The sequence below is a fragment of the Pseudochaenichthys georgianus genome, chromosome 7 (assembly GCF_902827115.2).
Source record: "Pseudochaenichthys georgianus chromosome 7, fPseGeo1.2, whole genome shotgun sequence".
NCBI lineage: Eukaryota > Metazoa > Chordata > Actinopteri > Perciformes > Channichthyidae > Pseudochaenichthys > Pseudochaenichthys georgianus.
In genome coordinates, this window is record NC_047509.1 from 25,812,738 (window position 1) to 25,830,327 (window position 17,590).

The following is a 17,590-nucleotide window of genomic DNA, read 5'->3' on the forward strand; positions in this document are numbered from 1 at the left end:
TTAGCTCTGCCTTCACACAGGAAGTAAAGACCCAGAAGATCAGAGGACAGAACTCGTGGAAATCACATCTCATAGCAATCAGGCGGAGAGGTTGCCATAGCAATATCTGTTCTTTTCTGCTTACACTTTTTTCTCTTAACTCGCTCACAGAGAGAGAGAGAGAGAGAGAGAGAGAGAGAGAGAGAGAGAGAGAGAGAGAGAGAATGAGAGAGAGAGAGAGAGAGAGAGAGAGAGAGAGAGTGGGGGGCTATTTTGAGGTTGTGTTGTTATGGCCCACAAGGGAGGCACAGATTAAAGAGCGCACTGTGGCCAGCAGGTTCAAATGAAATCACTGTCTTATATTGTTACAAGCTATTAATGTGCAACAACTGATGAGTCGTGTGGGTGGGTGTGTCTCGTTAAGGATAATGCTTACATGGCTACATGCAGATTAATTTATATGATCAGATTCATGATATGATCCTACAGAAGATTTTTGCATTGCCCATATTTTTACTATACTAACTTTAACTAAATAGATACAAACTTAAAGCTGTATACATTTGCATGCATTTACATTGATATAAAAATAGCACATCTCATAAATAAATAGAATTTTGACACTCCTGTGTGATCAGCAGTAATACAGGCGGGACTTTAGAGGAGGACATGTGAAGTTAAAAGAAGAGAGTGGGAGCAGAGGCTTATGGCAGGCTACTCTTGGGTAATAACATTTGCATTTTACACCAGAGTTAAAACCGTGCAGACAACCAGGCCGCGTTTCCATGCCGACCGTGCTTCTCTCCTCCTCCCTCTCTCATTGGCTCCCGCCCTTGCCAGCAACCAGGAAGCTGCCCACAGCAGAAAGGCATATTTACATATCCTTGACTTTACCAAGACAGAGTGACTCCAGTCTATTATTAGCTCCTGCTGGACCTTCTAAGTGTTTAGCATGGAGGGAGGAAGAGGAGGAGGAGAGAGTTCATACACTGGAATGAACCGGACGACTAAGAAGCATTCCCAGTCCGACTGACGACCTTTTTGACCAGCATGTAACGAGGGACCCGGCTTAGAATTTCAAATCCCTCTGCATCAAATGAAGACAATGTCAATGTTTGACCATGTTATTGTTTTGAATGTACCCTTTTTTCCTTCACAGTACTTAAAGCACATCTTATTCCTCATCTTGTGTGCAGTATCCACATTGTGTTGAGAGAAAGGACAGGTTAAGTCATCTCATTCATGTAGTTTCTGTTTTAAAATAGCTGTGGGAACATTGGATCAACACAGAGAAACGGGTATATTGTATGCGTTGGTTTCTATGTGATAAAAAATTAATTCTGTCAAAAAAGGAGAGGCTTCAACCAGCAGGAGGGACAGCTGGCTTAGTTAGTTAGCATTAATGAATTAGTGAATAGAAAGGTTTTGGATGCAATAAAAATGCTTTTTTGCGCAGTGACTTTGTACGTGGTTTTTCAAGTTCATTTGGTAGCAGCTTTACAAAGAATCTAAAAGGGAAGCTATGATGAAAGCTAAGACAAATGGCACACATTTAAAAAGAAATGTTTAAGTGCATGTTGCATTGGTACAGCAGTGCCTTGAGTGCATAAACGTATAGAAGACAATTTCCTGTGACCAGCGGGATATTATAGACGACAAGCCTATACAATCAACATCACTTTGTGGATTTTACAGGAGTATAATGTCAGACAGTACTTAAGCATACGTTGTAATAAAACACACAGTGCAAACCACAGCCAGTCCTTCAATATCCGTCTTATTACGGGACAAACATCCAGCAACTCAGGTTTTTATTAAAACACAAACATCACCAGTTAAGCAACCAGAGACACAGCACAGACATACTCTGCTTTTTTATGATGGGCAGCAGAATTCCCAAACACTATGCACCGTCATATTTAATTAGAATCAGAGCATTTTTGGGTACCGATTTAAGTGTTCACATGGGCGCTTAAGTGGGAGAAACATCCCTCCAGCACAACTTATGCATCATCCAATCCTCTTTCATCTAAGTGTAGGCATCAATCACTACTTCATACCATTCTGGAAATGTATTAAATGCACATCATCTGTCCTTTAAACAGCCCCCAATTCCAGTCTGAACTCTGCTAAGTTTATTAATATGTTCTTGTTGATCTATTCCTCTTTATAACTTCTCCTTCCCCACAGTCTCTTTCTGTCTACTTTTCCCTCATCTATGTATTATACCTTAAGCAGTTTCACTTGCTTTATCGCAGTATTACAATGTTACACCCCTCCCCTCTCCCCCTTGACTATTGCCTACTACTGTACCCTTCATTTTTCTTCTGAGAAGACAAAAGCGTCCCTTGTTTTCTTTTCTCCTTCCTGAACATCATGTCCCGGGATCAGAGACAGTGCAGTGAGGACCGTTTAGTGCTTGATCTTCTTGATCAAAACCACAGATTTTCCATTGTGCTGAGCCAAGACTCCATTACTTTCAACTACACTACATACTCACTGTGGGATCTCACAGCCTGACATGAAGAGATTGAATCATGCCAGGAGTGGAGTTTTGGGAAGGAGAATGTATAGACTGAAAAGGAATATCCAATACATATTGTAAGCTTTACAGTATATTTGTGCGACATTTGAAGGATTACCGAGTGATTCTACATAAACACAATTTCCTGTTGTACTCAAATGACCTTTAATCTGTTGCAGTGTTGTCTGTCGTGTTACAGACATCAGTCATGCCCTCAGGAAATTGTTCTGTGCTCTAAAAGTCAAACCCGCCTAATTTGTAATTGTTAAAGGTCTTCCAGTATGTTATCTTAATTCATAGATTGTTATCATTTATTAAATGTTCCAATACATTTTTTATAGATCATCATCATAACATTACACATCCTATTTATCCTGCTGTGCGGGTTATTAATGGGGAAATTGAGTAATACATGACCATAATATTAAACCAGAACAATATTACTGTGTCTCTATGTACACGTAGCACTCTCTGGTATATGCAGTTGTGTGACCCACCAGGGTCATATTAGGAACTGTCATGCATATTTTAAGCCTCAACCCACAATGCATTGCTCTCAGCTCTGTATATGCGTATATGCGTGTGTGTGTGTGTGTGTGTGTGTGTGTGTGTGTGTGTGTGTGTGTGTGTGTGTGTGTGTGTGTGTGTGTGTGTGTGTGTGTGTGTGTGTGTGTGTGTGTGTGTGTGTGTGTGTGTGTGTGTGTGTGTGTGTGTGTGTGTGTGTGTGTGTGTGTGTGTGTGTGTGTGTGTGTGTGTGTGTGTGTGTGTGTGTGTGTGGGTGTGTATGAAAATGCTTCCTGAATGTAAATGCAATACAAGCATTATTACCTCTGCAGTTTGCCAGGTATTAATGTATATTTATACGCAGGTTTGTACATACATGGTAACATGCACATCTGTGAGTGCCATGTGTGCGGGTCTGTGTGTATTAAAGTGCGCATGTGCAATCCCCCCAGCGGGTACAATCATCACGGCTCGTGCCCACAGTAGGCAGCCTTCCCCTGAGGGGCCGTGACTGAGGCCTGCCTGACAAGATGCTGCCTGACTGACTGTAGAACCTGGGTGCTTGTCTCCTCCCCCAACACACACACACACACACACACACACACACATGAAATAAACATGAATGCATAAACACAAAGAGTGTAATCAACATAGTGTTGCAGTATACACAGCATGCAGGGTTTATTACGTAAAGTTGTAAATATGCATGGCTGCACAAATGCAGACCTTCTAATTTACACAAGGTGCATTCAAATATAAATCACTTGTGCAAGTCTGCAAACAAACATTAAAATGTCCACTTCTGTGTTCCTGTCCAAGCCATCTATCAATGTTTTGCCTGGGAAAACATGAAACCATGAACGTATAAAAACCTGCCTCAATATGAGAGTTGTTTTTAGAAAGAAGGGAAGTGTGTGTGTTTAGTGTGCGTCTGTGTGGGTGTGAGAACATGTACGTGTGTGACTTTTTATATGCAGAATATGTGTGCATTTCAGGCTGTACATGCACGCAGGTCATCCCTACACAACCGCATGTGTGTGTGTCTGTACATGTGTGCAGGTACACCCACTTGGCGTCCGTGTCTGACTGGGCCACAGTGTGTGAGGACTGACGCTAACCCGACATGACAGAAGCAAATAATGTCTGCTCCCGTTATCTTCTCCTCCCCCTCAGCCCCGCAGGAACCTTTTAAAGGGCCAAACACTGATGAAATCTCACACACATACCCATGCGCACACATGCAAGTATACAGTACAGATGCACCCACTGTGCATTTACATACTATGTCACAAATGTGCACCACACAAAATGGAAGAAAACACACAGATATAACCTAACCTGGATAGCAGCTGTATCAATTCAAACACACACACCAATGACCTACTTCCTATAGCTGTGACCTAATAGACCACCAAGCTGCACCTTCTCACAATCTCCTTTTAATGTCCAAGCTGTATTTCTGACATAAACTGTATCCTCCCCCCCTACACTAAACTGGAAAATATAATTTAAATCTGTTATTTCCCAGATTGGGATAGATATTTAATATTTGTGTTTATAATGGAGTTAACATAAGTCATTTGGACAGATGTTTTGTTTGGCGCTTGCAGCCTCCAGAGTCTGCTGTCCCAGAGGAACTCACCTACGCCCTCTCTCGACTTGAGCTGAAGCTACGCTCATCTGCTACTCCCACACTGCCCTGACAATGAACTACACTTAGACTTCCTAACTATGAGAAGCACTCAAAATGTAACAGAAAGATACGACTGAATTGTGGACCTGAGAATGAGGCTGCATCACTTTCTGTTTTGATACAGAATGTATTTATTTGTTTTATTCTTGTTTATTTTATTTTTTACCTTTTTATTTTTCTTATAATTTATTTTATGGTTTGTGAACTGAGCTGTTTGACTTTTGTATTTTATTCATTTATTTATTTGCCTGTACAGCACTTTGGTCTGGAGGTTTTACAGTGCTTTACAAATAAAGCTGTATTGTATAAACTACAACCTCCTTTACATAAAATGCTAATATGGTAAGAATGTTTGTCAGTTAATAAAAATAAGGTAAAATATGCTTCTTAATATGCACATATCTGACATTTTGTACAAGTTAATCAGTATATCTTGGGAAATTAATGAATGACAAGACAGACTTTTTTGGAAGTGTTTTTGCCCATTTTATGAAACAATATAGAACATGGGAATAAACCCTGGATCAATTAACCATAAATCCTGTTATGTGCAACAAACCAAACACTGACTGTTTTCTGTCCAGCTCTCTCTTCCTGATCTCCCCTCCTCTGGGTCCTTCCCGAGCGGCCCTGTGCTGTAGCGGGCTGTCCGTGCTGATGCCAGTTATGTATGATCGCTGCTCTCCACCTGTCATTTCATATCGCTGCCTCCGCCTCCATCAACCTGCTTCCAGCCCAGCAACCAGCCAACCAACCAGTACAAGCTTGTTGCTAGGGCAACTGCTGTCTAGGGGATACTTCTTTGGTTTCTCAGACCTCCTTTCCTTCATCCTTCTTTCTATCTCTTTCCTAGTTTCACTCTTTCTTCCTCTTTTACTCCCAATCCAACCTGTTGCCCAATCGACTATTGTTTTCCCCATCAATATGTCTGTCCGGCTCCGTTCTCACATCCGTCTCTCTGTCTCACTCCCTCATCCTGTCTCTCTTCAAGATAGACAGGTTGCTCTGATGCCAAATGATCTCCAAACTACAAAGTCCTTTAAAAAAAAGAAAACAAACACACAAGCAAGTTTCCCCATCAAGAAACTATATTTTTGCTACTAAAACTAACTCACATCAACATCAACATGATATAATGTGCTTGTTTTTTCTTAATCAGTAATCATCTGTACTGCTTGACATGAATTAAATCAGTTACAGTGTACGGTCAGCACATCACATGGTGGTTACAGACAGGCTGTGCATCACTGCTGCCACTGGCATTTACAGGTTCAGAGATAGCGCTAGGTCAGCCCAATGTGATCCTCCCTACGTCTTCACTCAAGGGACTCTGGTGTGTGTGTGTGTGTGTGTGTGTGTGTGTGTGTGTGTGTGTGTGTGTGTGTGTGTGTGTGTGTGTGTGTGTGTGTGTGTGTGTGTGTGTGTGTGTGTGTGTGTGTGTGTGTGTGTGTGTGTGTGTGTGTGTGTGTGTGTGTGTGTGTGTGTGCGTGCGTGCGTGCGTGTGTGTGTGTGTGTGTGTGTGTGTGTGTGGGAACAGTCCTTCGGCGGAACTCGATGACGTAGTATGCTTGAAATTGTGGCCGTTTCTCAATCGCGAGGATGCTGGCTTGGTAGTCGCATACTTCCAAGTCACTTCCTTCAGAAACGAAGCCAGTATACTTCCAAGCCACGGCTTCGGAAAACGAAGAAGAATGGAACAGCCTAACAAGTGTGCCACTCTCTCTAACGGTTTCAACATAAACTGTACCGAAAATAAATACCTCATGATGTCTATCTAATTATGAAGTTGCTTTACTTTCACGGAACACATTTTTGGTGATAACAAACAAATGTAACCATGTAACATATTTACCAACACATGTTCTACGCCACTACATACTTACATTTAAATGTGTGCTGCGTCGGTTCAGCCATTCTCCGCAAGGGTTTTTGAAATTGGTCCGTGCGTAAAGCATTGTGGGAATTATAAGGATGCAAAGTCTACCCATGTGCAGCCTCGAAATTACCCCCAAACCAAGGACGCTGCCTCGGTGGAATTCCAAATATGCTGGAGATTGGAACAGTCCTTCTGCGGCACTCGATGACGTAGCATCCTTGAAATATTGGCTTGGAAGCCAGTTTCCTCGAGATTGAGAAACGACCAGTGGCTCTGGAGCAGCCTTCCTCAACATTGAGGGAGTTTCTCAATGTCGAGGACGCTTGCTTGGTAGGACATGTCTTCCGATTCACTTGCTTCAGAAGCGAGGCAAGAATCCTTCCTAGCCTCAGAAAACAAAGAATTGTGGAACAGGCTAACAGGTGTGCAGGTGTGCATCATATGCGAGGCCCCGCCTTAAATGGAGCGCTATTTCCGCCAAAGATTTGGAAATTAGTCCGTGCGCAAAGCATAGTGGGGATTTTAAGACCGCAGAGTCTACACATGTGCAGCCTCGAAATTTCTCGCTACGAAGTACGCGGGCCTCGGTAGAATTACAAGTATGCTGGACATTGGAACAGTCCTTTGGCGGCACTCGATGACGTAGTATGCTTGAAATAGTGGCTCTGGAGTAGCCTTCCTCGACATTGAGAAACACCCAGGGAAACACCCCCAGGGTTTCATCTTTCATGCTTCTCAGGGCTGTTTCTTTTTGTGTGCTGCCCTCTACAGGTCAAACAGCAGAACATCACATGGAGGTCTTTCTTTTTAAACATCTAACATTACTGGACTCAATGCTAAGTGAAATTAACTGCATTTAGGCAATTTAGACTATAACAAAAATAAAGAATAATGAAGGGGTTTGATTAATGATTATAGACCTTCAAAGATTTTAAAACAAATACTTTTCTATCCCATATTCAGATTTCAAATATTTAAGCTTAAATTAAAACAAAAAATATTTCATTTCTTCGGTGAATGATATTTCTGCAGGTGCTGGACTCCTGCTGCTGCATTGAATAATTCAAGGTTGCTATTAATGAATATCTTGAGTGTGTCACATAGTTAGTTACATGCTCAGTTAAAATTAATTGCAGCATATGTTTTAAATGTATCGTACATTAGTTTGACTCTTACAATTATTCTGCCTACATAAGATTAAACATGGTCAAATATTTTTACTTTGGAAAATTATTAAAGTTATCTGCGCCTTATAAAGCCGTGTGTGCAGCAGGTCAAGTTAAACATGATACAATCCTTGGTTAAACCCCAGACATACTGATGGACATTTTGGTAATTTGTACAGGTAAAACAAGCCAATTTGGACTGGACCCCATGTGCATTTAATACTGTAGGTTCTGAAAACACAGAAACAGTGTTTAACACACCACTTGATTCTGAAAAACACAGGTTCAAACCCACATAGAAAACCCTAATCTACAGCTGAATGAACTAGCGTCAACCATGTCTCCTGACTTTACTCTGGTATGTCTGGTATCTCCAGATATGCAGCCCTAGTAACTATTGCAAATATTGTAGGTATGTGGAAAGTATTTGTAAATGTTTGCATGATTGTGTTGTGTCTGTCTTCCTGCCTGGGAAGACACATGCTCTTAAATGTCTGTCATTCTTTTTTTCCTCTGCAGGGATGGGGCTGAAAAAGAGGCTAAAGGTGAACACTGCTGCGTAGGTGAGGCGGCAGGTACAAGACAAATCAGTCTCCTTTATATTCCTAGGATTATAGCCAGCATTCGTAATAATACTTCTATAACCAAAGGCATTACTTTGATAATCCACCTTTCAGTGCATTAGTGATATAAGCATATTGCCGAACAGGTAAAGGAATGCCTGATCTTTACTGTGTGGTATGTGGCTGAGGTAAAAGACTCAAATGTCACCTGTGAGGATGTTCTCAGACATGACTTGGACCTGCACCTCCAGGGAGTGCGTCGAGGTGTACGTGATTTCAGCAGTGACGTGGGCCACCTCGCCAATGAACACAGGGAACAGGAACTCTGTCTTCTCCACCCGAACCAGAGCTGCCATACAACGGTCCTACAAAGAAGAACATGCTTATATGCTTATAAAGGAAACTCAGCACCTGTAAAATAAATCTTATTTGAACTAACTGCCCTAGTTCTAAGTCGCAGTAAAGAAGAAGAAACAGGAGAGGAATGCAAAACAAATATCTTTCTAATATAAATATTATTATTTCCATTTGACAAGAGTCGGGTCAAAGAGAGCTTATCGGGCACTGATGATGATGATGATGACCTATTTCTTCTGTAATTATACGTCCTTCTGGTTTACACAGGTTTGATTTAATGTGAAGTGTAATTTCATGGAGATACTGTTAAAAACTGATACAGGCTCAATAGGTATTTGCACTTTATATGAGCTGCAAGAAATCTTTAATACTTCACCATCAAATAATTGCAGACACCAGATTAAAATCCTGAACATTCTGAACATTCTGAACATTTATGATGTTGTTATTGTGAAGAGGGAAGATAGAAGTCTTAACAGCTTATCTTAACAATGTAGCATGAGTCATCAGCAGGATACAATCACATTGTTCTAAGTTTGATGACAATCAAGATGATGCAAGTCAAAAGTTGGTTAAAGTTCACCAGGTGAAAAGTCAAATCAAGACAAATCTGGGTCACCTAAAACTGAAGAAACAAACACTAATGCAGCCATGCAGTGTGGGAATAAAAGATGCCAGGCAAACAAAGAGTTAGTTAACATTGAATGTTCTCAAAGGCAGTTGTACTTTAGCTTTTTAGCTCTAAATCCCTTAAATCAAAGCAATCTACCCACAACATGCTGGAGAGAGGAACAACCAGAGATTTTTCATGTTCATAATTTGCCTTTCAGTACTTATCAAAAAAGGGGTAGCTGTAAGTAATGATAATAATTCATTTATTTCTTGAGTCTGTCATGTTACTCAAGTGTTAGAAAAAAACTGGTCATAAACAATACACTTTTGTTTACAATACAATATAACAGTTTAGGGCATGGGTGTACAAACTACAGCCCGGAGGCCAAATGCGGCCCGCGGACCATTTTGAATCGGCCCTCACTCAGCAAATTCAAAAAAGTATAATGACTTAAGTATAATAAACTTCTGCTTGTCTTATATTGTACTTCTTAAATATATATGTTCAAATATATTACACAGTATTCATGTGTGTTAATAGGCCACATTTTCGAATAAATTCAGTCAATTAAAGTTGGAAACATGTTCTAACAAATCTAAGTTGATGAGAAAAAAGCCCAATAACTTATTTCCATAACAACCTTGAAATATACCCTTCATATGTCCTCTTATTATAAGCAATCTGAAGCTTCTGTTTTAAGGAATGAGCTGCTAACAAAATTAATGAAACCCTATGGAGAGCTTTGACGTTTTTTCTTAAAGCATTTACAAGTATCACAAATAAGTTACCTACATTGGATTGACTTTTCCAACTTATAACAGAACTTATGAGGCAAAATACCTCTAGGGAGTGGCCGAGCCCTTCGTATATGTTTCTGTATGTGGCCCTCGGTAAAAAAAGTCTGGACACCCCCCTGGTTTAGGGTATGCTCTGCTGTTGTCTCTTACCCCGTCCTGTGTATTGCAGTGTCGCGTGCCAACAATGCATCCTGCTTCCTCGATCATCTTGAGGATGGTGCCGCCGTGGACATTGCCCATAATGTTGGCGTCGTCTGGCCGCATGATCCTGCCGTGAAGAGACGTTTAGTTAGCATGACTGTGGATGGGATGGTAGGATTTCTACATGTGACTGAGCACCTTGTTATAAGAGTTATTGGAATATCTTCTTAAAAAAAGCACTATTAGTCCACAAATGTGTACCAGAAATGAAAGTAATCGTCATGTAGTATGGCACATTTATGAATCATTTACACCATATACATTAACGTATTGTAAAATTTGGTGCATTAACACGGTCCTCACTTGAGTGTTGCAGCTGGTATTTGTGTTCTTTTTACTATTTGATATACCGACGAGTATCTTATCCTATATTAATACATCATAATGTATAAGTGTATTAATATTTCATAAAGTGAACTTAATCTTGCACATAGCTAGTGACTAATTCTGTAAAACAAATGTTGTGCAACATTTGCCTACAAAATGAAGTGAGGTAAGAGTATAAATAGCATAATAAGATCCACCACTTGTTGAAACATTCTATGAAAAGACATAATTTAATAAACAGATGATGTTTGTTGCAAAAGGCCAGGAGAAATATCTAGGAACATATCTACGGTGATAGTCACGCATGAGTTGGAAAGACCTCTATTGTTGAAGCATTTTCTACCTATTTTGACTCCAGCCTGTATCTGCATGTCTATCAGATGACAACAAACAGTGTCATTACCACTGGCAGTGCAGCATGAGATCATGTACATCAGCTGTTTCCCATTCACAGTAAGGGTTAAACTAGTTTTACCAGTTCCAACTTCATCGGTTTACATTCACGACTGTCACACACACTGAAGGTAAGCACTGAGATCTGAACAATCCTGAGAATCAGATCCTTTACAGGATACGGCCAACAGAACAAAGCAAGAAAATCCACATTTTGACACAGCCTTATTAAACAGGAAGATGGCTGTTTTCCTTTTAAAAGAGTGCATTGAGCAATGGTCTTGTTTTTTACGTTTGGTTTAAGGAAATAATTAACGATAGAAAAATCACTACTCCTGCCAACTTGAATTATTTAAGGTTCTTGTATACCGTATATGAACGAGTATGGCAGACTTCTTTGCAAAACTTCCTCAAAAAATAGTCAGAGTTACAGTTGATGGAGGGGAATTTTTACATTGCAAGACTTGAAAAGCATTCACTGGTATCAAGAAAAGAGAAGGAACAATACACAGTTGTATTTTACACAATAAGTAACACTAAAGCAGTGGGATAAGTACTACTGAGTAAAACTTAGAGAGGCACTAGCCGTTTATTGGCCTTGCTGTTTTATAATGATATACGGCAATACAAATCCAATGATATTTAAATTGTTATCAATATTATGATTATTAACATTTATGAGCAAACCCTTTAAAATATATTACAAACCAATCAACAGCAGCACAAGCTACAACCTCAAAACTGTTAAGTGTATATCTCTCTGAGAGTCTGAATAACAATGAAAAGTTTAACAAAAAGGTAGTATTCATTATTAATAATTATTTTTAAATAAACGTGTTATGACAAAACGTTGTGTGGATGTTTGGGTGTGTGTGTGGGTGTGCATGTGTGTGAGTGTCAGAGATGAGCTACCTGCTGAGTTCATATTTAGAGTCCTGCTGAGAACTCGCATCTCCCCTGCCTCGCTGACTCCGAATGGCTGCTGTCACTCTCTTATCCACCTTATGTGCTGGCCTGCGAGGTATAAAGCAACTCATCTTGTCTCCCTCACTGACTATTTGTCTGTTCAACTTCCCTTTTGTATGATCTCAACATTCGCAGCTTCTGACATTTTTGGGCCCTGACGTTGTTGTAATCTGTGATGTAACCGCCTTATCCATCGTGACAGGACAAACAGGAACTCAACACACCCACTGATGCCCAGATAGACAACAATCTATTACGATCATCACAACTAGGTCTCTGTGCCACATCTGACAGGTAGACTTACAAATATCTCATAAATATCTGTCAAGAGGCCAAGAAACACAAGCGATTCAAACTTTAAAAGGTTTTCAAAGTTGTTGTTTCCTTTGTTTCATTCTCATTATTCTTCAGAAACCGTGTGCCTGATTTATCTTTTTCATAAAAACAAATGTACATAAGATTTGAGTTCTACAACAGCTTAGAAATCCCGAATTAGAACAACAGCGGAAATAGACCAAGATCACAACCCAAACAGCTTTAAAAGCCACAAAACACATCCGTTAAAAAAAATCCACAAAAACTAGTAGTAAGTGTTATCAATATCTAACTGACGATAAAGAAATAAGCTGACATGGACAAAGGAAAAGCCACCGGCAATACTTTAAAGCAGGGGAACGGAAAGAACAAAAATGTCTGTTCACAAGTACTGTACAATCCCTTCCAAGATGATGGATCACTTCTATTACATACAGTGTAGCACAAAAAAGCCTTTCACAACGCCAATGTTAACCTCACAGGAGCACTGGGTCAACAATTCATCAATCATGTTCACATTAATCCTCATTGTTTAGAATGAAGTAAAGTAGTGCTTACAAATAACTAAAAAGTAATACTACTACCATAAACAACTGCATAAATATAATCAAAAACATACACCGAACATTTACCTCTGTTGCGGAAAAAAGTGCCATAAATTATGAATTAGCTTCTGAAAAGCACGTCTTGGCATCATTACAGTCCCAGGTCCCATCAGCAAAAGCACAACGAAGTATAAAGAAGGGACTGAGGTGGGGGGTGATTTTGAAACACACACAGGATCAAACTGTGTTTTACCCTAGCAATCTTACATTGCCAGGTAAGACAGGTATTCGTCAAACACCCACAACTGATTATACAAAGACAACTCAATCCCAATCCTAAACTAAGCAATGAGGCCATTTGGTCATGGGATATCGGTGAACCTATGGCTTGAGTGGAGGGAAGTTTAGATTTGACGTAACTAAAGGCAGCCAAAAGCATAGGAGGGGACCGTTTGCAGTGGCTAAAAGCAAAGCAGGCTGCAGTATTTGTGGACACGTTGTAGGTAGGTGCATAATTAATGTGTTGGGAGAAAGCTGCAGTTGCAGAGAAAGTGGCTGACTGGCAAAAGGTCCACAAAGTCTGAGGTTAAGATGGTTTTAATTTTGACTCAGCAATGCAGAGTGTAGGAGAAATAAAGAGCAATGTCACAGTAAAGGTATTTAAAGACTGTAACACTAATAAAATGGGTATTGATGATTGCCCAAAATTGTAAAAATAGTTAGGATTTTTTTTGTATTAAACTGCATTGCGGGGTTACAGAAGGAAGCTAGAAGTAAAACCCTTCCTTTTGAGTTAAGGGAATGGTTGCAATAATCAACCAACCTTTGTACAAACAAGCTGACGAACTGCCTATATTTGACTGCACACACACCTTCCACTGAACTGTTTACACTAAAGGGATAGGTCACAGGAAGTGGGGAAATGCTTTTCTGTGGGAGGTTCAACGAAACAATAACATCCCCTCGTAAAAAAAAAAGTTTGAACACTTTGACCATCACACAGCTGTAGTTCATGTCCAAGGAAACGGACATGAAAGGACGTCTCCATCAGCTGGCATCACTCTTAATCACACACATATTGAAACATGATACATCTTACAAACTGGTTTGACTATGTGGCTCATCTCATCTGTGGTCATTTAAAGACCCAAACAGGTGAAGTAACATGAAGTCAAAAAAGGCCTTAGCTTACAGGAATATATGGTTTATTACCATTCAGTGCAAAATATGATGAAAGACTGTGAGTGGAAATGACTCTTTAGCTTTTCCTGCAATCGAGTGGAATATATGTTATCTTTCCTGAAATGCAAAGTTTGTCAGAATGTGGAACTAATAGCTGTATAGACCAGGCTTTCAATAAGTGCAACATACAAGACAAATGGGCATACAATGGCATTATAACTTAGAGCTTTTTTAGGCCGCTGGTTAGAGAGAATTTAAAGCTATTGGGTAAACTGTTGTGATATTTTTTTATTTAATCCAATCAAAATCTTTAGTTCTGACATGCTGAATAATACTACAACAATACAACTTTCAGTGAAGAGTAGTTTTCACTTGAATTGACATGGATTTATTTTTGAGAAAGCTGATATAGCTATATGGCTCCACCTACAGATGATCACAAGAACAACAAAGACTGCATGCTGCTGGGAAATGAAGGCGATTCATATCAAAGATATTTTAATTGGTAACAGACATTACCACATTATTACACAGTTGACTCTATTGCTCCCAGTTTGCTTCCTCTGCCTTTTATTAATTAATTAATTAATCCTCAAGGCTCAATCACACCTAATTTACCACCTCACCATACAAATTATTTAGAGGAACAACCTCATTAAAGCCCACGCCATTACATACAACTTTCAATATACTTTCAGTGAAATTATGTCCTTGGGAGTTTAAGCGTGTGTTCTACCGGTGCGAACCGCGTTGAGGTCATCACATATCATACGACATGCGACATAAAGGACTGCACCTCTGCCGCGGGACCACATGCAGGCTAAATAACCGGAAAACACACCACTTAATTTCACATTAACTAGCCAAAACAGGACATGGTTGAATACCGGCAGAACACAGTAGTAATGTAACAGGACACGAAGAGGATTATCTGGTTATCAGCCGGGAAGGAAGGACACCGGTAGCCGCGCTGTTTTCGTCATTTGTCGTTCAACACAGCACGGTATTAGCATGTGAATGCTGCTTGCATATGTGGTAATGTGTCGTATCTAACGTCCCACCTGCATAATTGAAGAGAGGATGCTGCCTGCACTACCGACATTCTGGTGGCGATGAAGATGATGATGGTGAGCTCTTTGTTGGTCTCGTGTTGCAGCGGGATCCTGTGAGAAGTAAACGGGATTCAGACTCCTCCGATCCACCAGTGTCTGCTGGCTTTGAGAAATGACTCATCCGGGGGAGAAGCACTTGGACTTCACAGAAACGCAAAGAGCGTGTGTGTGGCTAAATTGTTTTGCAAATAATGTTTATTCAAAGACAACCACTAAGCCTAAATGTATTGGCCTGTGCTTTCCAAAGAGCTAATGGGTAAGACAGGATTGTGAAACGGAAATAGACACCATCACCATGTCGATACCTACAACCATCCAAGGAGGGCAGCAGAGACCACACACTGCATTACCATAAGGGCAGGGGCAGTGTCTCGTGACCGCAACATCCATCCCGAGGTCACACCGACTAACGGTTTTTATACTGTTCAGTCTGCCTCACAGTCTGTGAGGAACATCTGTGATGTTCATCACGGGCTTTTGTTCATTAAACAGAGAGAGGATCCATATAAGGACAAATGTTTAGCATGGCCCTTCGCTAAGGTCCAGTTTAAAGTCTGGAGATGCTTTAGTTTCCATGATCCTATTGTTGGAAGGAGACTCACAAAAGGTTTTCTGTTGCTTTTCAATACAATGCATCTTAGCACACATTAGTTCGTGTGTGCGTTTTGCTGTTTGGTTTTTGGTGTGAATTAGGTGCCTGTATCCTTGTGTTTGAAATGTGCCAACTGAATAATGCTTTCCATATAAGGACATCACTTTATGGCTGTGCGTAAAGATTCCATACTTAAAACTAATATTCTGGAAAATTCTGGCAAATGACCATAAAGTGTGAAGAAAACCCAACACAATATATTACAACTACATTGTAGTTTTATTTTTTTCTTTAAACAACATATATACAACATTTGCTTTAAATAGCAAAAATAAAACAAATCCCAACAGAGATACTTACATTGACATAATATATGTCTACAGGGTTCATCTGCACAGACTCAGTACTCTGAAGTCTTTCGTGCAAATTCTTACAGACTGACCCTTTGGGTCTTACAGGGCTGTTTTAATGGCCCTTAATCACTTAGTCCGCGAAGTGGACTAAATATTTACCGTATACATACATGCAGATTTAAAAAAAACGACTGTCTAAACTTGTCAACTTATACAGGACAAAAGACTCGCGCTAAACGTAAGTATATAATACTCAACCGATTCGATTAAACGATGAATTCTGGCTTTTCATCAACGGAAGCGAGGCGGTGAATCACTGCATATTTACAAGTGATACTTTCTTTACATGCTGCCTACATATGAAACACTTTACAGTCTTTTCACAGGCTTTAGGGAGACCCCGCCATCAGAAATCTACCAAGGTCTCCACATGGAAGCGCTCACTGCCTGTGGGCCGGGATGCACGCGGCTGGGAGCCACTGCGCTGCTGCTGCCGCGGGACTGGTTTTCCAATCTGGAGCTGAAGCTGGATTTGAGGCTCAAGAGTTTCTGCTGCATCTGAGGGAGAGTCCTGGAGCTCTGAGCGCAGCAGTTCAGGCAGGTTGGGGTGACTGTGGCGGAGGAGGACTGCTGAACGAATTCGTTCACCCGCTGACACGCGTCTTGATCCAGGCTTGTTTTGGGAAGCATAGTGGAGACGCGCTCGAGGCAGGCTTTGAAGCCTTCTCTGTAACGGTCTGCAGTATCTGAAAAGACAATGAAATGTTAGTTTCTTTGTTCGAATATGCCAAGAGCTCATTCTATGTATAAACAAATATAAATTAAAGCGTTAAACAAGCAGAACCATGACTTACTTTTCGTACTAACAGGGGGTATTTCGCTGAGGAATCTCACAGTCATTTCCAGGATGTCAGCTTTCTCAAGCTTGGAGTGGCGAGTCTTCTGGAGAGAAAAAAAAGCAAATGTTAAACATATGAGCATAAACGTTGCCTTGACATAAGCATGTGTGGAATGTTTTTCTTTTTTTTAAAGATGTATTGAAATAAATATAATAACTTACATCTATGCCAGTGAGGGGAATGATGAGGTTTTTCAAATGGTTCAGACTGTCGTTGATACGAGCGCGCCTTCTTTTTTCCATCAAAGGTTTCATTGTCTGGAAAGAAAACACAACACAATTAGAATCCATTCATCGAAATTAGGGTAAAACATCAGAAATGTTTTTTAAGATAATGAAGCAAATTGCAGGGACTTCGCTTACCTTTCTGAGCTCGAGAGCCTCTTTTCGTTTGGCCACAGTGAGCCTTGGAGAAAAAGATGGGAGAGTTTCGCAAATCATGTTTGGAGACATTTTCAGTTTCTTCTTTGTGCCAGAGAAGTGTCAGAAGCAGAAGTTGGAGAAGATGTGTCTCTAACGGTCAAGGGCTGCAGTATATATGCAGGGCCGTGGCGTCGGTTTACGTGCGTCATGGGTACGCCCCCAAGCCATTTTCTGTCCGTGTGTTCGATGGAAACACCACAAAACTACCAAA

General features: G+C 40.4%; 2 protein-coding genes across 5 annotated transcripts in view; both read right to left on the reverse strand.

The window, feature by feature from the left end:
• acot7 (acyl-CoA thioesterase 7) overlaps positions 1 to 15,354 on the reverse strand; it is a 70,604-nt gene extending 55,250 nt beyond the window's left edge. For 2 of the 4 annotated variants that reach the window (XM_034088248.1, XM_034088247.1), the window contains exons 1-3: positions 11,906 to 12,045; positions 10,223 to 10,340; positions 8,514 to 8,670 (exon numbers count right to left, since the gene is read on the reverse strand). In XM_034088248.1, the coding sequence (XP_033944139.1) occupies positions 8,514 to 8,670; positions 10,223 to 10,340; positions 11,906 to 12,030 (400 nt within the window). In that variant the 5' untranslated portion in view covers positions 12,031 to 12,045. Of the gene's footprint in view, positions 1 to 8,513; positions 8,671 to 10,222; positions 10,341 to 11,905; positions 12,046 to 15,062 lie in introns of those variants that run through there. The other 2 variants (XM_034088249.2, XM_034088250.2) reach the window with 2 other exon arrangements.
• Positions 15,355 to 15,575: 221 nt separating this feature from the next.
• Positions 15,576 to 17,409, reverse strand: LOC117450172 (transcription factor HES-2-like). Its single transcript, XM_034088251.1, has 4 exons — positions 17,320 to 17,409; positions 17,119 to 17,214; positions 16,913 to 17,000; positions 15,576 to 16,804 (listed from the first exon to the last, which is right to left on the reverse strand). Exons 1-4 carry the CDS (start codon positions 17,407 to 17,409, stop codon positions 16,473 to 16,475), a joined length of 606 nt encoding a protein of 201 aa, XP_033944142.1. The 3' UTR covers positions 15,576 to 16,472.
• Positions 17,410 to 17,590: the final 181 nt, after the last annotated feature.